A 21,547-nucleotide genomic window follows, 5' to 3' on the forward strand; every position below is an offset into this window, starting at 1 on the left:
GAATTGTTTTCTGACAGATTTGAATTACTGCGGCCGCCACCAGCCGTGCGTCAACGGAGGAACCTGCATGAACACTGAGCCCTACCACTGCGCCTGTCCGSTGGGCTACTCTGGAAAAAACTGTGAGATAGGCAAGTCGCTTTTTAARCMACTTTTAATTTCAGTTTTGAAATTGTCCTCGATTTTATATAAAAATATTAGTTTCAAAAGCTAACATAGTAAAAAGGTCATTAATTGATTCTTGCGGTGTTGATTGAGGTTTTAGCTCTTGAATTGACCTTTTCTGTAATATTTTGCTGCGATCAGCYGAGCATTCCTGCGGCTCCAACCCTTGCTCCAACGGTGCGACGTGTCGTGACGCCGCTGCAGGATACGAATGTCTGTGTCCGCCGGGCTGGAAGGGGCCGACCTGCGACAGAAGTCAGTTGTTTCACTGTTTGTTTGTTTTTTTACTTTCTACACTGCTCTGTAAATTTATCCTTTCACTTTGGCTTCATTTTTCTGAGTGCAGCCTCATTTAGCAGTCACTAACTGGCAGAGTTTTGATTTTGTTTTTAGATTTGGATGAATGCGCGTCCAGTCCMTGTTTTCACGGTGGGACCTGTATCGACCGGGAGGACGGGTTCGAGTGTGTGTGCCCCCCACAGTGGGAAGGGAAGACATGTCTCATAGGTAACTTTGATGATCAATTTTACGTTTCTAAAGTAATTCTGCTTTTAGTTCTTCATGCTAGTTGTGCTAAAAGGCCTTCAAAAGGCGGCGTATATTCGTCTGGAGTTTTAACACCTTGCAAATTTTGTCATGTAATTATCTAAATATTATGGTTTTTATTTATTTTTCTAAAAATTAGAAGATGAAATGAGAAAATGGAGCAGCCAGTGTGATTTAAACACTGCTTACTGTCGCCGTGTGCTTGCTCAGTATGACAGATTCTTGTCAATAACTCGATTACAACAGAGAATGGTGCAAAACCTCCACCTGTCATATGTTTCTGGGTTTTGCTCATTGAAATCAAACATTTTTTTTGGGGGGAGGGGAGGAAGGTTTGTAAGATTTTAGTTTTTTGCAGTGAAGAACAAAGTTTTTAGTTTAATTTCTCGTCCAAACATTTTGGTTCACTTGAAATAAGAGAAAACTAACTTTCAAGTAACTTTTCATAAAGATATAGGAGSTGATTTTAAGTCRATAATTACTTAATATTGATGAAGTTTGTGACACATGAATATGTCAAAGTCCAATAATCTGCCAGTGGAACTAGGACTGGGTTGCTAGGCGACGACCTGGGCTTGTTTGGCGTTGCTAGGTAACGGCACCAATGGGACCAGAACTTTTTCATCAATTGTAAGGAATTTTCTTMAAACAAGCTCTTTTATCTTGAAGAAAAGTTGCCTGTAAATTTGTTTTCAAGAAACTTGACCAAAAACTATTGGTATGAATTTGTTTTTAAATTATTTAAAGCTCCCTGATTCTGAGCTACAAACGGTATTTATAAAAAAAAGTATTTTAATGTCCCAAAAATGTACCGATATTTTAACATTTCGTGTGGAAAATACAATCCCTAGGACACATTTAGCATCTTGAATACGGATGCTGAAGACTTTCTAAGTCGTGGTTTTTCTCTCTGGTTTCGTCGCTCGCCGTCCGAAAAGCGGACGTGACCGGCRCCAAGCCAGGAAATGTATGACGACCAGTAAACAAGGTTGTTGTGCTTGTATGTGCGTCTGGAGGTGCAGGCAGGAAAGAGATCCCAAGTGTTGGGTCTCACCTTACAAGCTCTGGTCTCGGCTTACAGGCAGGTATAGGGCTCCTGTCTCACCTGGAGCCTGTTGTGAGTGCAGTGTTGGGTTTCAGGGAGGACGGCCGTGTAGGTGTGTGTTGCAGGACATTGTGCTGCTGATGGCCTCCCCCATAGTCTCCATCTCTTCGTGTTTGTGCAGCTATTTTTTTCCACTCGTTTATGTTGCAGTGAAGACGTGATGAAGCTTTCTGCATGCAAAATGTTTGCACCAAGAAGCTCACCAAGTTGAGCTCAAATGTATTTTAAGTTGAGGTTCCTTTTCTCTTTTTTTTTTTTTTTTTTTTTAAACAGATGTGAGATTTTATGTAGGAATTGTAATTATTCCCAAGTACGTTATATTATTGTTTGGACGAAAACGTCACCAAATCTGAAGGCTGAAAGAAGAAAGTTAATGGATGGCACAATATTTTATGGAGTTTAAAAAAAGATGCCCAATTAACTGTTTGTCTGATGACATCAGCAAAATATTAGGAACATTTCCAAGTAAAATAAATAAAACAAAAGTCTCCAAAAATCTTAATTTTTTACAGCATCTAAAATCCACAAAAACTTTCTGCCATCATTCCAGCAACATAAGTTTCTAAAAGTGATTTTTCAGATTGTATAATTACGTACCATAAAAAATGTCTTATAGTGAAGTTAAATGACTACAATTCATTTTTCTTCTCTTTTGGTAACAAACATAATGAATCCTCAAGGATAGACATACACTATGGAGTGTTTCTCCACATATTTTGGCCATTTTTATGCTTCTAGTTGGTCACTGCTACTTCTACAAACAACCCAAGAACTTATTTTGGCATTAAGTTTGTTTTGGTGTCTGGAAAACGAGCCATTTGAAAAACTTTCAGAATGTATCGTCACAAACCAGCAGGTTCTGCCAATCACCTAGCAACCYGAGTGAGGCCCAGTTTGTTGCCTAGCAACCCCAGGAAAGCCCAGTGTGTTGCTTAGCAACTCGCACTGAGCTCCAGCACATTTGGTCAACTGGTATTAAGAATTATTTTATGTAAAAACAAACAAAAACAATGTAATGAATGTTTTCTGTTGTCCATATCCTCTCCTAACCTGTTCAAAATTGCCTTTAAATAATCGGAGCTGAGATTTTCAGATTCTAGGAACCAGAGGTGRAACATCTGTAACACCAGTTTGGGGAAAATTGCGTTATTTTTGACTGAGCCAACTTTGTAGTACCGTAACTCTGAGATAGTTTAAACAATCTGAAATATTCCAACGGTTGCATTGAGTGTTTCTGGATAATTTCCAGCCGGCAATAAAACACGAGACAAGCTCATTAGCCGTGTTAAGGTATCGGCGGGCTGAGCTCAATAATTCAGAGGGAAGTTGCTCTCTTCCAGTAAATTAGCAGAARAATCCCATCTACTCTGCCGGTCCAATCAAACCACTGCATTCTGGTTCTTCCATTTTTTTCTCTCTTTAATCTTGAACTCTTGTATCCACTTCCTCTCTCTTTCTAAATTTCCTTCGATTGATGGACTCCGTCTGCCTTCCTGCCTTCACAGATGCAAATGAATGTGCAGGACAGCCCTGTGTGAACGCTAACTCTTGCAAAAATCTCATTGGTGGATATCACTGCAACTGTTTCCGGGGATGGTCGGGCCAAAACTGTGACATCAGTCAGTATCTCTTTACCTCAACTCGCCGTCACTCGTACGGTGACTTCGCTTTTTTCCCCAATAACTACACCTGCTGAACTTCGGCTCCTTCTTTTTTCCAACATGGGTGTAGCTTAGCTTCACTTTCACACATGTGGTAACCTGTTTGAGTCTTCCTTTGGCAAACTGAGTCTGCATGCTGCCTTCCTATCCCAGATCTACACTGGAGTCACTGGCTTGACTTCAGATGTTCCTATTTCCAGCCTTCAACTAAATCTGCGCACTCTGCWCTACGGATTTAACCTAATAATTAATAAGCAAGTAATTTAATGCTTTTGTAAACTTTGTCATCTTCGATCTCTGCAGACGTCAATGGCTGCCAAGGTCGATGCCAGAATGGAGGAACCTGTAAGGTACGACTGCTTTGTTTGGGTTTTTTTCAATTTGCAGAGATTTTATTTGAGACTTTGGCTCATTTTTCTTAAATCTTTTGTTTTCAGAAGGGMCAGAGGGGCTACCGCTGCCAATGTCCTCCTGATTTTGTCGGCAACCATTGCGAAATCCAGAGGAATAAATGTGAGAGCGGGCCGTGCCAGAACGGCGGCARGTGCCAYGTGGTTCTGGACGGCTTTGTGTGCGAATGTCCGCCGGAGTTCGGTGGCCAACGCTGTGAGGTGAGACCGGCCAGCAGACTTCCATTTGTCCAGGTTCTGCTTCCAAGTCGCTAGGCTTTCTTGCAATAGTTTAAAATGATTTTGTGGTTTAGTTTGTCTTTGTTTCCTGGCTGCTTTTCCACTCATTTTGAGTCCAGTTTGAACTRTTTTCTGGTTCAGGTTCAGGTAAAAATGACCTTACAAAAGGAAATACAACTGTGTAGCTGAGAACTATTGAAAACCACTTTAAAAGTCTTCAAGAAACCAAACGTATTTGAGGTTGTTTTTTGGTTTTTCTGAAACAGTTTATGTGCAAAAAGGGAGAWRCAAACATTGTCTGGATTTATAAGCCATTTAAACTTTTATTTTAAAATGATAAAGGAAGTCATTCTTGAGCTGAGATGCATGTCAGCTCTTTGATAATATCGTGACTAGCTCACTTTTAGCAACGCAGAAGTTGTCACAGACCTTAAAACTTTCTCTCTGTTGGTTTTCTGGTGACCCTGTATCGTATCGGATCATTTCAAGTTCAAACTAAAATTGGARGAGTGGTCAAAACTGAACTGCACATTTCTAGACTGAATACATTTTGAAATTTATGAAACTTTTGTACTAATTGTGTGGCATGATCATAATAAAAACCACTTGCCTGGTAAAACCTGGACTGAACTTATCGTATAACTACAGATACTTTAAAACGATTAGTTTTGCTCGATTTTTGCTTATTCAAATAATTCAGTGGAAGGAAAAATTGGTTCCTAAAAACAGTCAAAATGGAACGATACTGAAAACAAAGTGAACGCATCCTCACTATGAGGCACTGATTGCAGTTTTTGTCCSATTACTAATCTGTAAAAAGTCTGACCTGCAGATTCTAATTTTGTTTTTTTGTCAGAAATGTTGCTAAATGTAGCGAGAACATTGCTGGGTTGACTGTAAACGTGCAGACATGACCCGGTGGGACGGTCAGACAGTCAGACGGACCTTCCAAACACGTGGACAGTGTTTGGGTTTTTACACCTTTGCAGATGTAGATGTGATCGKCGTCTCCAACAGATTGGYGCATCCCTAATCCTTACTCCTCCAATCTGTAGCTAACTTTCCACAATAACGYGKTTATTGTGGYAAATAAAAGTGAAAGTTGATGCTACTTGGGTGTCKTCATGTCCTTGTTCAGCGTTTTGCATTCGATTCATTACACCTGGTTTCACATTGCCCTTTGATAAGTTGTCACACAGTGGAGAAAACCGTAAAACCACTTCAGCATTTAGCAGTAATGTGACCCAACATGCTGTGATCTTCATGGTTGTGTAACGTAATCCATCCCAGCTCTGCTCTGCAAGCCAAGCCCTCTTTTTTTCCTACTCCTGATCTCTTCGTTCGGTCTYGGTGGGTTCCTCCCGACGCCTCTCAAACGCGGTCTGCGTCTGAATCTGGGTTATCAGTGAGGAAACCGACACTTTGCTGTATCTGTGGGTCCCTGAATGGAGGACATTGCTGGGCCGAGGCCAGTCCGGATTTAGCATCTCTACTATAAATGTGAGCCTSCCTGAATGAGGAGCTGCTGGAGGGCTGCCCRTGATGCCTGCTACGGCATGATGTACATTCCTGCCCTGTCGTGCCAAAACTACGATGCCCCRCAGCATCATATTTCTCTGATTAGTATCTCATGTCAGGCCATTAGAAATTTGATTGTGTAACAGTTTTTGCCCGAGCCCTGATCGGATCCAGGTGAAAAAAGCAAACTGACTCTTTAGACCCTGAAGAACCATCTTGTATTTTGGTTTCATTTTCAATCTGGATCAAACACGGTGCTTAAACTCTGCAAGCTTGAAATGTTTAAGGAAATGTCTGAAAAAATGTTGTTTTTTTTCTTTTCAGATTTTCATATTCAGGGAGGCTTAAAGGGAGCCATTTTGTTTTAAATGTAAATTTAGAAATCAAGAAATTCATCAGAAAACCTGGAAAGCTCGGTTGTAGAGGTGCTAGGATGCTTTTTAAAAAACATGCAAAAAGTTARCAGGAAATTTAATATGTGGTGTCAACTGATTAAAATTTTTTGATCAGTTTTCACAAGAACTAGTTGTGGTTGTTGCAGGAATGATGCCCTGGGGCAGCCCCTCCTTCTGCTGCACTCAACCACTTAAAATACAAGCAGTTATAGGTTTTTGTGTCAAACCAGGTAACATGGTCCTCCAACGCTCTGCAGCATCAAAGGGAAACTTGATCCACTACATCTCTGCCCAAGTAGCACCAAACTTGTTCAGGGGACAACTGAGAAATGAGAGATTTTATTTTCCGGTTCTTCTGTGGCCCGCCCCTCTCTGATGCCGCCCTGGGCAACCGCCCATATCAAAAACCCTAAACGCTTAAACGTTTTCAAAAATGCTTAGGAAAATGTTTTATTGCTCAAACCAAACATGTTTGAAGATTCTAAGCTTTTCAGTCATTTTATTTTCATTGTTATTTAGAAATGTCACATATTGAACTTTTGTTGCCGTCATCGCGATCACGTCCCGTTTTTTTCTCTCTCTTCGAGTGGCGGGAAACTTTTATCTTTCTCCATCACAACCAGCTGCTGTGAACACTCCGAAATCTTACCAAGTATTTTTGGTCTAGTTTCTAGTGCAAATATGTTGAAATTCACTTGGAATAAGAAAAACTAACTCACAAGTAACTTTTCAGCAAGATATAGGAGCTTGTTTTAAGTGAATAATTCCTTTCATATTGATAAAAAAGTGCCAGTTCCACTGGCGCCGTTACCTGGCAACACCAGCCAAGCCCAGCCCGTTACCTAGCAACCCAATTTTTGTTCCACTGGCAGATGTTTCCATTGTGGATGTTTCTTATAACAAGACATTTTTCTCGTGTTACAAATGAAATAATCTGCCAGTGGAACTAGAACAGGGTTGCTAGGTAACGGGCTGGGCTTGGCTGGTGTTGCTAGGTAACGGCGCCAGTGAAACTAGAACTTTTTCATGAATATTGAGGAATTATTCACTTAAAACAAGCTCCTATATCTTTCAGAAAAGTTGCTAAATAAGTTTAGTTAWTTAAAGTTTACTAAGATATTAGCAGTAGAAACTGGACCAAATTTAGTGGTAAAATGTTGTGTTTTTGCAGTTTAAGAAAATGGGTAATTTGACTAATCTGCATAATTAAATATTAATACGTTAAAAACTATGGCAGATGCTATTAATCTGAAAAGATTAAGTAAACTTTAAAAATGTTTTGGACTGATTGAGCCCATGAAATTGTGCAGACGCCTGCAGACATATTTGTTATAAAATGTGAATGTGATTTCTACATTTTTAGGACGGGGTGTCCTGACTGTTTCAGTAAAATAAACCACAAATTTGACCACCATGTTGCCCTGCTAACCTTTCTGCTTCACCACCTTAAATGGTAGCGAGGTCCAACCCAAAGTTTATGCACAGTAGGCTTCTGTTTACATCAACGAAGAGATTTTTCTGTCTAAACTCCCCGTTTTTTAAAAAATAATGTTAGAAAGTCGCGTTGGCCTCTCGCCCAGATGATTTATCTCTATTATTGTTCAGTGTGATGAACCTCAGTCGGTATTTACTCTCATTGTGGATAATCTTTTTGTTCGCCTGCTCAGTTTCTCACACTCAGCTGGGATTTTGTCTCAGAATAATCTTGCAAGATTAGGGAAGCAAACGCCTGGATTCCCTTGATGAGCTTAGTGAAAGTTTTTGAGGCTTAATTCGTTTGCTTACCTTTGTTTTGTTCAGAACAACAGCGCTGGCTCGAGTCCACTAAGCTGCTCATCTGAACATACTTAAGCTCTTCTTTCTCTGCCGCCTCTTTGGTTTCTCTTGCTTCTGTCTTAATGGGTTTTTATATGTGAAATGTTAGTTCCACATATACATTTCCTGGTTAGTTTGGTGACCCTCAGAAGAAAGAAAATGTTAAAATAATGGATAAAGACTCTCTTTCCCAACAGGTTTACTCATTAGTGTCCCATCAACTTTACATATTGACTAACTTAATATTACTTTTATTGTAACTCTTGTGATGAATTGATGATTTTTGAGTTTACGGTGTGACTGTCAGTAAACTTTTATATCCAATTTCAATTAAAATTTACCTTTTTTGACTGAGTTGTAACTGCAGGCAAAAACTATTAATGGACTATTTTTATTTCCAGTGTTTCTCCACATTTGAAATCCAGATTGTGTTTAATGAACACAATCTGAGATTCCTTTTTGTTTTGATGTAAAAAAATCAATCTGTAATTGGTTTGTATAAAAAAGTAGCTGTACATTGCTTGGTGTGTTTTTGTTAATATTCAGGTTGTTTTAATGTAATTTAACAGAACTTGTCTCTTCTCACTTCCCACAGATCTCTCACTGGCCCCCCTCTGATGCCTGCGATTCAAACCCCTGTGAGAACGGCGCCACCTGCCACAGCATGGACCAAGACTTCTACTGCGCTTGTGCCGAAGGCTACGAGGGAAAAACCTGCGAACAACTGAAGGAGCGCTGCCAAACCGCAACATGTCAAGGTGCCTCAGCAACTACAAATAATCTTTAAAAAAATTATGAGAAGCATTGATTTTTTATTTTTTTTTATTTTTATTATTATAATGCAAAATTCACATTTTGGACATTTCTGTACTTCCATTTGTATGGGGGAATTTTGCTGCCATAAATCGAGAGCACACATTTTCAGTCTGAAAGCGGGACTTCATGTGTTTTGTGCTCAAAACGTCTGCTCTCTTTCAAATATTCACCGTGCTCTCTCAAACGTTCTCCTCTCGCTCAAAATTTCTCTGCCTGGTTCAAGTTTCTGCTTGCAAACGTCTCTGCTTGCTTGCAAATTCTTTTCTGCTGTCTTTGAAACATTCACTACGCTTTCTCAAACCTTTCTCCTCACGCTTTTCTGCTCTCTCTCTCTCAAAACAAAAAGTATGGTTGCCTGGTAACCGCCTCAGCCAATAGAATGGAAGTGTTTTGAAATCCTGCTTTCAGACTGAAAATGTGTGCTCTCTACTAAGAGCAGTAACTTAATGCTTTGTTGCTTTAAGTTGATGTTTTTTAGTGTCTGGAAAACGAGCCGTTATTAAAATCTTTTTGAATGTTACCTAGCAACGCATTGGGTTCTCTGCTAGCTAAATAGCAACTGCAGCTGAGCTCCAGCACGTTTGGTTTAACTGCAGTACAATGGCTGCTGGAAAAGACGAGTTTTGTTGTTGACTTGCCATTCAGAAACCACTTGCTGCTTTCTTGTTGGATGTATAGGAGGCTCTACTTCTGCTTTTCAAAGATGTACGGTTATATAATTTCGCATTTGTTTGCAGACATTTTCAAGTGCGAGTGTAAACGTTGAGCAGCTTATTTGGATTTAAAGTGACAAGACGCCTTAAAACAGCTCAAAATGGGCAGAACTGAGCAGACTAAAATGTCGTTATCTAAGAATGATTTTGTGCCAAACACATCGCCTTATCTTTTTTGTATAACCCCTAGACTTATCCTAACCTGTTCAATAAAGTGCAATAGGTCACCGTTAATAACTTTCTTTCCTCTGTTCTAGTTATTGACAGCTGCGTCGTTGCTGTAGCCGTCGACGACTCTGGAGGAGTGCAGCACGTTTCCTCCAACGTGTGCGGCCCACGCGGACGATGCATCAGCCAGCCAACCGGCAACTTCAGCTGCATCTGTGATCCGGGTTTCAGCGGCATCTACTGTCACGAAAGTACGTACGGAAACATCTCTGTTAACTAACATTCTGTCGAAGATGTCAGAAGATTCGCTAACTGGAAACTTTGCCTCAGATATCAACGACTGCATCAGCAACCCGTGTAAGAACGGCGGGACCTGCATCGACGGGTTGAGCTCGTTTCAGTGCTTCTGTCCGGACGGCTGGGAGGGTCAACTCTGTGACCTCAGTGAGTTCGTCTTCTGTTTGGAAAATCTCCCTAGCACACCTGGAGTGGAGCTTAATCTCTCTGTATGGTTTGGAGTTAGTTTGGTTGTTGAATGGAAGAATGAGTCACGTTTTTTCCTTCCTCAAGACGTCGACGAGTGCAGACACAACCCGTGCAAAAATGGCGGACGCTGCGTCGACTTGGTCAATGACTTCTACTGCGAATGTGCCGACGACTGGAAGGGCAAGACCTGCCACTCCCGTGAGTCGGGTTCCAACAACAGAGCAGAGGATTGGTCGGGAGTTTAACCAATCAGCAGCCAGAACCTTAAACTGCATCACTAACGGGATCGTTTGGTCACTTTGGGCCATTTCAGCATCATAAATGTTCTTGCAGAATCTATTGATAAAACAAATAAGTTGTTAAATTATCAACAAGTAGCTGCTTTTGCATTCAATGAGTACTTCTTAAAGTTGAGCAATATTGACCATCTATTCAGATTAATGTAATTTGTCAGTATGTAGATAAAAATTACTTCATTTGATTGATAAAATATTGAGTTTAGAGCAGCAGATGGTAACTTCTGCAATGTGAAGAGCCAAAAATAAAAAACGGAGCATAAATACCTTTTCTCCTATGGGATCTGCATATTTATGGACGACTACATGTGTGTAATAAATAAATGAAAAAACCAAAAGTTTTCTACTTGGTGACAAAAACTACATCTAAAAATATTTCTACCACTTTTAAAGTCATTATTTGGTGGAAATATTTCCTTGAAAAAACTGCTGCCCCTGCATCTATTGTATCAAGATTTCAAAACAAAAAGCATTTTCAAGTAATATATTGATCATGGCCTAAAAATGAACTTGATTAATCAAATTAACAAACTTTAATTTTGCAAATAATACTCCACAGGGAACAGGAGGCCATTTGAAATATCCAAAACAAAACGGACTATGGAGTCTCAAACAAAAAAATGTATATCCGAATAGAAATTATCACACTTAATTGATGTATGATGATTAATTAATTGATTATTACTGTATTTTTTTGTTTTGGGATCAGGTGAGAGTCAGTGCGATGAAACCACCTGCAGTAACGGCGGCACCTGCTACGACCACGGCGACGCTTTCCGCTGCTCCTGCCCACCTGGCTGGGAAGGAAACGCGTGCAACACAGGTGACGCATTAAAAGCAACGATCTTTTCCCCCAAAGTTGCCAATAATCAAGCTTCATAAATTTCTGCTTCAGCTACTTTCAGATAAAACGCTTCATGTACTCGGTAGCGCCATTGTTCTCATGTTTTTCATTTGTGATTTGCAATTAATAAAGTCTTTTCTCCTGTTTGTTTTCTGCCGGTTTTTAAAGGTTCTCTGATTTCCAGTGAAATCTGTTGACGCTTGCTTGCATCTCTGTAATTTTCTCCCCCATCCTCCCACTTTCTGCAGCCAAAAACAGCTCTTGTGCCTCCAGTCCTTGTTCCAACGGTGGGACGTGCGTAGGAGGAGGAGACGCTTTCTCCTGCATCTGCAAAGATGGCTGGGAAGGCCCCACCTGCGGACACAGTTAGTACCTCTGCAAAACTTTTAACGTTCACAGGAAATGCACCAAAGTATAGTTGACAATTGTAACAAAAGAAGCGTTTTGTTAAATACCATAATTAAAATCATCATTAAAATATGTTGGTCAAAGTTTTGTTGACGCTGATGGACAGTTTTTGTAATTTTTCTAAGGTGGCAAGTTTATATTTAAAATGAAAAATGAACAAAACAAAGTAGGAACTCTGTATTCCAGGTGTTTTTGCAGTTTTCTAGATTTGTGTTGCATGGAAGCTGAATGCTGCGTCTCCAGGTTTGGTTCTGTAGATGCAGAGCAGAACCAGAACGAGAGATCTTGAAAGTTTTCAAGTATTTTGTTGCCAAGCCGTTCAGTGAGCTCCAGAGAGGCAGGGTGATGTGCTCCATCTTCCTGGTTTTAGTCAGAACGCCAGCAGCAGCATTTTGGTCAGAGTGATTTTTATTCAGGTAGATGATAATTAATGCAACTAGAGATGAGATTAGTTCTGGAATCCAGGAAATGTTCTTCAGGTGATAAAAGGCCGTCTTTGTAACCGTCTTTATGTGACTCTGAAGGCTCCTCTAAATTAGGAAACTTTCTCCAAACTACCTTAACAATATTTTCTTTCTCCTTCAACAGACATAGACGACTGCAACCCTCATCCATGGTACGTAACGCTCATCGTCTCTCCGCCTTCTCCTCGCTTCACACAGACGTTTTCGGCCTCTAAAGGCCAGAGCAACCTGCCTTTAAATCCAGCCTTAAAGGGGGAGGTGCGCTCCCGTCCTGAATGGGACAGTGAGAGGTGGGAGTTTTGTGGGAAGGGCAAGAGTCCCGCCGACCCTGCGGTGAATGCAGGTGGGGTTAGGGGAGGGTTGGGGGTCGAGTCGTAGGGTCCATTCTTCCCGTGCGACCTGGGGGGGAGCTCAGCTTTGAGGAGGAAGCCATGATGAGAGGATGGGAGGGGGAGGCGCTGGACACGCCTATTAGCATCTGAAAGGTGAAGGCTTGTATTGATGAGCTGAATTGAGCTTTGTGACACACACACACACACACACACGATGGTCTCTGCTGCCACTGGACAGGATGTTCAACCTCATCTAATCATCTTTCTTTTTTTTTTCTTGTAGTTACAACGGTGGGATTTGTGAGGATGGAGTCAACTGGTTCCGCTGCGAGTGCGCTCCTGGGTTTGCTGGACCGGACTGCAGAATAAGTGAGTAAAATACTTAAAAAAAAAAAAAAAAACTCCAAAAAAGTCAATATTCGAAACAGAGGTGGGCGATACGGGTTTTACGTTTTATTACGATATTTCGTGGTGCTTTTTAGGCCTGTCACGATAAATTTTACTGGCCGATAAAATGTCCCAGAAGTTATTGCGATAAACGATAATATTGTTTTTAAGACCATTTTCAAGTAATATAATGAAACATTCCCAAAGATCAGTAAACTTTAAACTCTAATGAACATTTAAAACTGGAAGGCATTTTAGATTAGCAAAAATAAACAGAAACAACAAATAAAATGAAATATAAAGTCTGTAAACAAAGTTGTCATCCAGTTTTTGGTAGAAACGGAGAAAAGAAAAATAATTTTAATTTATGAGGTGATTAACTGATTTATTGCAACATTCCTGGTTTTATTGTAATAACAATAAATATGATAATTAAAACTATTAGATATTCTTTAGGTTACTGTGTGTCACAGCAATTAAAGTCCCACAAACACAAAAACTGCTCTTGAGAAACATTCCTGTTTGCAAAGCGAGTCGTGATTTATCACTAAACTGCTCATGGTAACTTTATTTTCAAATTATTTATTGCCATTTATTTATGCCTTGATTGAACAAACGGTGGAAAAATAGCAAAACCTGATAATAGGGAAAGTTTTGGGAGGTTTTGAACAAAATTAATTTGAATTTACAGTGATGACAATAAATTGAAATATTTTCAAGATGGATAATAAGACAATAAATTCCCATAATCCTGATATATTCTTTATATCCAGATGTTTTGAGGTAAAGCTCAAAATGAAACGGACACAATGACTGGTAAAAGCTAGCCCTCTACCCTTTTTCTCGGTTCTTTGACATCTCCGGGGTCAGAGGTCATACCTCCTCCATACTCACACGGTCAGACTTTCACACACAGAAGACAAATTACCCAGTGACCCTGAAACTCTTCTTCTGTTCCTTTGTTTGGACCGGATAGCGTTCACCTTTGTTGTCTGGTTTGAATATGAGAATTCCCGTCCATGTTGAGTTTACGGACAACAAAACGCCAAAGTTTCCAACGGCTTTCAAGAAACCCAGAAGTTGAGATATTTTTGATATTTCACGCTTTGTGGCATTAATTTACCAAACTTTGGTTGCTTACCTTGCATTGCTCCATAGCAACACTTGGAATCAGCCATTTTATAGAGGAAGCACATTTAAACTGGTCTCATGCTGCATATGTCTCATAAATTTAAAAGATTAGCAGAGCTGGAGGGCAGAAAAATTACATCATCAAATTGGACCAAAATACAGAGTTAGGTGGAATTTTTGGTATTTTAAGGACCAAAGTGATAATAATTCATATAAGTAGCCAAAAAATAAGTAATATAATAAAGTCAGGCAAAAGAAAAATATTTCCAAATCAGTTTCTTTCATTAAAAAACATATGAAACTTTACCAAAAGCTGCAGGTGAATCTGATGAATGTTTGGTTAAAACATGTTTGTTCTTCATCCAGTGGGAAGAAAATACAGAAGTTTTACTCAAGTAAGAGTAAAAATACCTCATGATAAAATGACTCAAGTAAAAGCACAACGCAGAAGAAATAATCCTAAAAGTAAATTTTTTCCAAAAAGTTGCACTGAGTGAATGTAGCTAGTTAGGCTTGGTTTTACTCTTCCCTCTGTTTTGGAAATGTTGCCATAATCCTAAGTTTTACACTGATCCTGTGCAAACTGTTTGTTTTTGGCATGGTTGTTTCTCCGTACAGACATAAACGAGTGCCAGTCTTCTCCCTGCGCCTACGGAGCCACCTGTGTGGATGACATCAATGGCTTCCGCTGCATCTGTCCTCTTGGTAGATCAGGAGCCAGATGCCAAGAATGTAATTAAGTTTTACATTTTACTTTAATAGTTGTTTTTTTTTAGTATTCCCATTATCACAACCATTAATTTACTCAATAATTACTCCAAATGTAGAGCTGAGCTTGACCTTCTGTGTGTTTGTAGTCATAGGCATTGGAAGGACTTGTCTTTACGCTGGTCTGCAGTTTCCTCATGGCAGCCATTGGGAGGAAGAGTGCAACAACTGTCACTGCATCAATGGCAAAGTGCGCTGCACAAAGGTATGCAAACGCACTCCAACATCCTCTGGCAGCTTTTAGCAGATCAGTTTTCTGAAGCAGGATGTCCTCACATCCTTAAATGTTGTTCTGGGTTCTAGATGTGTACAATATGAAGCTAAATGTTGGTTCTCCATGTTTGATTCTTGTTCTGGTTGTTAAGTAGACGTCACTTTCTAAGTTTGTTCTAGATTCGTAAACAAACAGGAGTTCCTCCTTGTCTTGCTCCGATATTGAAAGTATAAAACTAAATGTTGAGCTACGGTAATGAGTACTAAATGATTTCTAAAAGTCATGGACTGAACAGTACTGCATGTTTAATTTACTGTTGAGGGTAAAGTTTGGACACCAACTRGTGCAAATTTATGGTCGATGGAAACAGATTGACAAAAAAACACTTCCCATCTAAACAAAATRGCAAAATTACCTCAGGAAATGAAAGAATCTGTCAAAAACAAAGTTGTTTTTTTACATTTTGACTCTTTGACGCCAGGTGCTGTGTGGTCGCCGCCCCTGCCGGCTCAGTCCGTCGGGACAGAAATCCTGCCCAGCCGGACAGGAGTGTCTGGAGCACAACTACTACACCTGCTTCTCTCACCCCTGCGATCAGTGGGGGGTTTGTTCGATGGCCGGACCCCCGCCTCCCCAAGCAACCACCAAGTGCCAGCCAAACAGCGGCCATTTGGACAACAGCTGCGGCCGCATAACTCTTGTTTTCAACAGAGACAAAGTGCCGCCCGTGAGTCATCGCGCTCGTATAGTTTGTTTTTTTTTTTTCCTGTCGCAGCCTGTGGTTGAGATTTCTCCTGAAATTCGTGCTGCTGCTGATGAGTCTGTTTGTTTTTAGGGGATCACAGTGGAGAATATTTGCTTTGAGCTGAGGTATCTTCAAGACACCAGGAGTTTGGCGAAAGACCACAACCTTCTTCTGCTGTGCGGCCTCTCGCATTCAAACCCCGATGCTGTAGAGGTGGCCATTGTAAGTGAATGACCCAAATAATACGCATAAATATGTATCCTCGCGAAAGGCGCACGGTTCCGCTTTCAGTTTCATGTTGGATTCGCAAAATGTCTGAAACTTGATCAAGTTAGAACACTGCAAAAACAGAAAATCCTACCAAGTGTTTTTGGTCTAGTTTCTAGAGCAAATATCTTGGCACACTTGAAATAAAATAAAACTAATTTACAAACAACTTTTTAGGAAGAAATGTCGTCTTGTTTTAAGTCAATAGTTCCTTAATATTGATGAAAAATGACTGATTCTATTGGCAGATTATTTCACTTATGACATGGAAAAAATTTATAGTCAAAATTCAGATTAAAAAATGTCAGAATTCTGCGAAACAGAATTTTGAGAAAACAAAACGGCCTGCTTAGTGATTGTTTTGTAGTTTTGGGCAAATGCCTAGAGAAATGGGACTAGATAATGGAAACTAGCATTTTGCTAAATCTGATATATTTGACATTGTAGGTTCATTAATGTATACAATCTGATAATATTTAAATGAATCAATAATATCTTCTGCATACATTCAGCTCTAAATACTCCACAATATTTAGGTTTGACTGTAATGTTGAACCAAAATTACGTTGGTCCTAAAACAGAACCATGAGGTTTTCCAGTGTTTCTGAAGGGATTTATTTCCCCCTTCAGCAGGTTTTACAGAATTTAAGGGTACATTTCTTCTCCTCTGAGTAATTGCACTTTGCTTTTTAAGACTTGCTGTTCTAAGTTGTTCCAGTTGTTTCATAAAACTTGGAACATTTAAGCTAGGCACTACTGTCAGTTTATTTAAACAAACTGTTTTAATTTGCGTTTTCTACTAAGAGCAAAGAACCAGTTGAGGCAAAACCTGTTGGTTACTGAAAGTGACTCAACAACCACCAGATTTAAAGCATCTGCAATGTGCGAACTTGTTTGTTTGGGCTGACACTGCAGGTGTTTTTTTTTAATGTAAAGAAGTCTTGCACGCAACTTTTTTTCTTGTTTCTGAGCTTGTTTTCTGTTTTGGCTCAAAGTCTTTTCAGCCAGAAAACCTTCCAGACCACAGCCTGATCCAGGAGGCAGCCAGTGCCGTGGTGGGAACCTTATCCAAGAGGCACAACAGCAGCGTCATGCTGGCGGTCATAGAGGTGAAGGTGGAGACGCAGATCATGCCTCCGTCAGTGGGTGAGTACAATGGTTTGTTACGGGGGGAAAAAAGTTCTCAAAATTCTTAATTATTCCCTCTGAATTTTTACTTTTTTCCTCAAAATGTAATTTTTTTAATTTTATTTTTCCTTTTAGAATTTTAAGGGGAAAAATGCCAAAATGTTGCTTTTCTTCCTCTTCAGATTTTGGGTTTTTTTTCTTTCAGAATTCCAAYGTTTTGTCTGACAATTCTTTTTTTCTTTTTCTCTGAATTCTTTTTGTCTTTTTCTCAGAATTCCGATGTTTGGTCTCAGAATTCCGATGTTTGGACGCAATTCTTTTTTTCTCAAAATTGCGACGTTTCGTCACAGAATTGCGACATTGCGTCTCAGAATTATTTTTCTTTTTCTCACAATTGCGACGGTTCGTCTGACAATTCTTTTTGTCTTTTTCTCAGAATTCCGACGTTTGGACTCAGAATTCCGACGTTTGGACACAATTCTTTTCTTTTTCTCAAAATTGTGACGTTTCGTCACAGAATTGCGACGTTTCGTCTCAGAATTCTTATTTTTCTCATTATCGACTTTTTTCCTCAGACTTTTAACATTCTTCCTGGGATTCAGTTTTTTTCCCGTGGTCCTAATCCTCGTTCGTAGCTAGAGGTCGTGTCCAGTTGCTGATTTTTTTTTTTTTGCGTTTCCTCTCTCGTACCCCACAGACTACCTGGTGCCTCTGCTGTGCGTCCTCTTCTGCTTGCTCTGCCTCTTCTGCATCATCGTCTGCGTGTGGTGGACGCGGAAACGGAGAAAAGAGCGCGAGAGGTCGGCGCAGTCGGCTCCTGACGGCAGCGTGAACAACCAGTGGGAGCCGCTGCGCCTCGTCGTGGGACGCCAGCCGCAGCAGCAGCTGAAGGAGAACAACAGGGAGACTGAGCAGGAGCGCAGAAAGCTCATGGGCCCCTCCTGTCGGACGTGTGACGACGAGGAGGAGGAGACGGAGGGCGAGCTGGAGGAGGAGTGCGGCGGCGCGGAGGCGGGAAAGGAGCTCGTTTATGGGTACTCTAAAACTGCAGTGCAGCCCAGCGGGGGGGTGATCTGCACCCTGCACAGCTCCAGTCCGCCTCTCAAAGCCCCCCACCGGACCCAAGGCTACAGCTCTAAAGACAACCGCTGGAGAAACGTCAGTGCCGTCTGGACTGGTCAGAAAGAGCTCAAAGACCATTGTGTGTAAGAAAACGTAAAGAAAGGACGATGCAGAAGCAAGAGAGGCTGCAAGGCAGCTACTGTCCTGTTATGTTTGGGACTTCTGTCGAAAACAAAACGAGGCTTTGCGTTTAAGAAGCCGTTCTTTGTTTGTTTTTTTTGGTTGTCGCTGAAGATGATTTCTCCTTTTTTCTTTCCCCTCGTTCAGGAGGCGTGAGCACAGTGAACATCTTATTTTTGCTTTTCGTTGCATACAGAAGGCGCTGAAATGTAATATATATATAATTTCAGGAGGCGAAAGAAGCTCCCTGCTTATTTTTTTTTTTCAGTTCAGTTATGGAATTCTGCTATTTAAGTAACATTTGAATTATTAAAAGGAAAAAAAAAGCTGTAAAAAGATTGTTTACAGACTGTTATGAGTTTTGTTGAAATGTCAGTGGGCTCTAAGGATTTGGACGAAAATGGACAGTTTTCTCCGTCACCTTCCAGCTTTGCCCACCGATCCACCTGCGGCTGTCATGCCTTACCAAAACACTGGCCTGGAGGGAGGAGGAAGGGACAGAAACCCCAGTGCCTACTACGTGGCCTTCCATGTCTTTTGTTTTCTCCTTTGTCGTCTCGGCTGAAAGCTGTATTTGTAATATTTTGCAGTATTTGAGTTGGTAGCAAGTGCCTTTTCTACGAGCCGCCGTGGCTTCGAGTCGTGCTGCCCGGTTTGACCTCCTTCCTCTCTGATCTCGAAGGGATTCTTGTACATTTAAAGAGTTCAGTTTCACAGCAACGCCATTCAAGGTATTTGATCAAAGCAGAAATGACTACGCTGTACATACATGTAAATACTTAAAGGAGTCGCTGTGTATATTTGAAATAAGTAAGTTAAAAACAAGTCACACATTTTTATTATTATTGTTAATATTATTTTTATTTTTTTTACAACGTCATTTCTTTTATTTATGTCGGTTGATATAAGCAGGTTTTCTAACGGTTAGCACCCAGAGTCCCACAGCGGAGAACGTTTTACACGGAGGTACCACCGATGGAGGATTTTCTGACGGGTTTAGAAACGGCTTGGCGTCCGTCGCTTCTTTAAATTAAAAACAGAAAAACTTTTGCGCGGTTTGGAAAGAATCACTGCCATTACATAACGCAGTCAGGCACAATCTTTAATATATATATTTTTTTGTCTCTAAGCAACATAAAGCATTTAAAACATTTTAGCCTTAAAGTTTTCAAACCATTTCTAAACCTGTTGGAAATCCTTTTATTTCAGGTGCCTTAATGTAATAATTTATTACATTTCTTATTTGTGTTCTTTTTTTTTATTATTTCCACGTGTTGAGGAGCGTAACTGTCTCAAACATAGTGTGGTGTATCATGGAGTGTTTTTATTCACCAGAATAAAACACTCCCATTTATCTCACTTGCTTGTCTATCATGGTGATTCCTAGAATTAAACAGTTTGGAGAAAATAAAAATAAAAAATCCATCATAGCAGCTCTGAATGTGGGTCAAATGTGGATTTCATGCATTTGCTTCATGTTTTGGTTCAAAGGCTTTAATGAAGGGAACAATGTTTGCAGATGCAGGAATATATATATATTTTTCTTTTTTATTCAGTTGCTAGTTCAGTTTCAAAAGGCAAAATTTTACCCCCGTATTATTTTTTTTCAAACCATGTCACTGTCTCAAAACGCCATTGTATTTCTGTAAATGGGACACAGCAAAAATAAAGAATTGAAGATGCATCTCTGTTGAACATGCATATTGTATACACTTGTTGTTCAAGGGGCACCAGTTAATTTTGTATAAAGTAAAAAAGTTTTCATTCTTTCAGTGGAGTTTTCTTTGTTTTAAATAAGGATCACTCTTATTTAGAGAACGGCACATTTCGTCCAGTAAGAGATTCGGCCATAAACGAAAATTAAATGTGCTGCAAAAAAGCTAAATCTTACCAAATATTTTTGGCCCAGTGTCTAGTGAAAATATATTTGTCTTGTATCGAGTGTAGTAACTGTCAGGTAAATTCTCAGCAAGATATGGGAGCCATTTTTAAGTCAATCACTACTTAATGTTGCTGAATATATTGTTGCTTCACTTATAACAAGACATTTTTCCCTTGTTATAAGTGAAATAATCTGCAACTAGTGCTTAAAATAAGCTGAAAAGTTACTTTTAAGTTAATTTTATCTCTTTTCAAATGTACCAAGATATTTACTAGATCAGAAATACTTTGTAAGATTGTGTTTTTGCAGTGTAAAGAAACAAAAGCCATTAGCAGCATCCTGATCTACAAAGTGCGTATCTTGTCCGGTGGCCCTCCATAACCCGAGTCTGTGAGCTGAGGAGGATCTGGATCGATCAATCGATCCCATAACCTCCCAGTCTGCCCACATCCTGCCATCGCTCTCGCTCCCACTGCACCAATGGAAGCAGCTCTCCTTCTCTGGGCTGATCCATCCTCCGCCAATGGGAGGCTGGCGTGATCCTCTCCGACGGGGTGATGGTGTGGTGGGACGCTTTGCCTCCTGGAGGCCCCTGGGGGCCGTGGGCCGGTGCTAATGGGACCTTCCCCTGTCGGAAAGGTCGGATCGAGTTACACAGCTTTGTGGAAGAGGTTGTGTCATCATTCATGGGGGGAAGGGAGCTGATGATGTTTACGGATATGAAGATCAGCACTATCAGATCCTGTAAATGGGGCCTGGTTCATATTTACCTGCCTTATTATTCATGCCTGTTTTTACAGACATCCCTTTCAGATTTGACCCACCATTTCATCTCTCAAAGTTAAATGCGAATAAACTCAGCTAAAGTTTGATAATTAGAGCTAAAGTTAATACTTTTTCATATTTTTTCTTTTTACTTGCATGAACTTAACAACCTAGATTTATAAGTTCAATGATAACAGCAAATAAATCCTCTAGACTGGTATTTAACCTCTGAAACTCTCAAGGCTAGCTAAGAAACGTTGGTGGCAACTAACTCACTCACTCTTTGGTTACCTAGCAACAACTTGCTGAGTAGCTTGTGGTTACCTAGCAACAACCTGCTGAGTAACTGGCGCAGCAGCAGTTTCAGATCAGTACTAGCAGTTCCTATATATGGGGTCTGGTTTATGTATCCCAGTCTGATTTTTCACCTCTTCCTTTTAAAAGGAGATAGCTTCATTAAGAAACAAGATGTCTGTAACCCAGTGTTAAAAACACAAGAAAAAAATTAATAGATGTTGATTTAATATCTTATTCTACGAGATTAAAAAGTAATAAAGTTTAAAAAAAGATGTTTGTAAATATGTTCATAAATATTGATAAAAAAAAGTGCTAAAAATTTTTAAAACCAGTGAAATATCCCTTTAGTGATTGCTTTTA

At 40.1% G+C, this 21,547-nt stretch overlaps 1 protein-coding gene across 1 annotated transcript in view; it reads left to right on the forward strand.

Moving 5' to 3' along the window:
* Positions 1-20,015, forward strand: part of jag2b (jagged canonical Notch ligand 2b) — a 55,583-nt gene extending 35,568 nt beyond the window's left edge. Inside the window, exons 3-22 of the mRNA XM_017302109.1 lie at positions 18-131; positions 307-420; positions 559-672; positions 3,322-3,435; positions 3,781-3,827; positions 3,915-4,088; positions 8,430-8,592; positions 9,621-9,782; positions 9,862-9,975; positions 10,102-10,215; positions 11,023-11,136; positions 11,406-11,522; positions 12,154-12,181; positions 12,645-12,730; positions 14,498-14,611; positions 14,737-14,852; positions 15,343-15,588; positions 15,697-15,828; positions 16,869-17,019; positions 17,699-20,015. Of these exons, the coding sequence (XP_017157598.1) occupies positions 18-131; positions 307-420; positions 559-672; positions 3,322-3,435; positions 3,781-3,827; positions 3,915-4,088; positions 8,430-8,592; positions 9,621-9,782; positions 9,862-9,975; positions 10,102-10,215; positions 11,023-11,136; positions 11,406-11,522; positions 12,154-12,181; positions 12,645-12,730; positions 14,498-14,611; positions 14,737-14,852; positions 15,343-15,588; positions 15,697-15,828; positions 16,869-17,019; positions 17,699-18,210 (2,846 nt within the window). The 3' untranslated portion in view covers positions 18,211-20,015. The remainder of the gene's footprint in view (positions 1-17; positions 132-306; positions 421-558; positions 673-3,321; positions 3,436-3,780; positions 3,828-3,914; positions 4,089-8,429; positions 8,593-9,620; positions 9,783-9,861; positions 9,976-10,101; positions 10,216-11,022; positions 11,137-11,405; positions 11,523-12,153; positions 12,182-12,644; positions 12,731-14,497; positions 14,612-14,736; positions 14,853-15,342; positions 15,589-15,696; positions 15,829-16,868; positions 17,020-17,698) is intronic.
* Positions 20,016-21,547: the final 1,532 nt, after the last annotated feature.

This window comes from Poecilia reticulata, linkage group LG21 (assembly GCF_000633615.1).
Source record: "Poecilia reticulata strain Guanapo linkage group LG21, Guppy_female_1.0+MT, whole genome shotgun sequence".
NCBI lineage: Eukaryota > Metazoa > Chordata > Actinopteri > Cyprinodontiformes > Poeciliidae > Poecilia > Poecilia reticulata.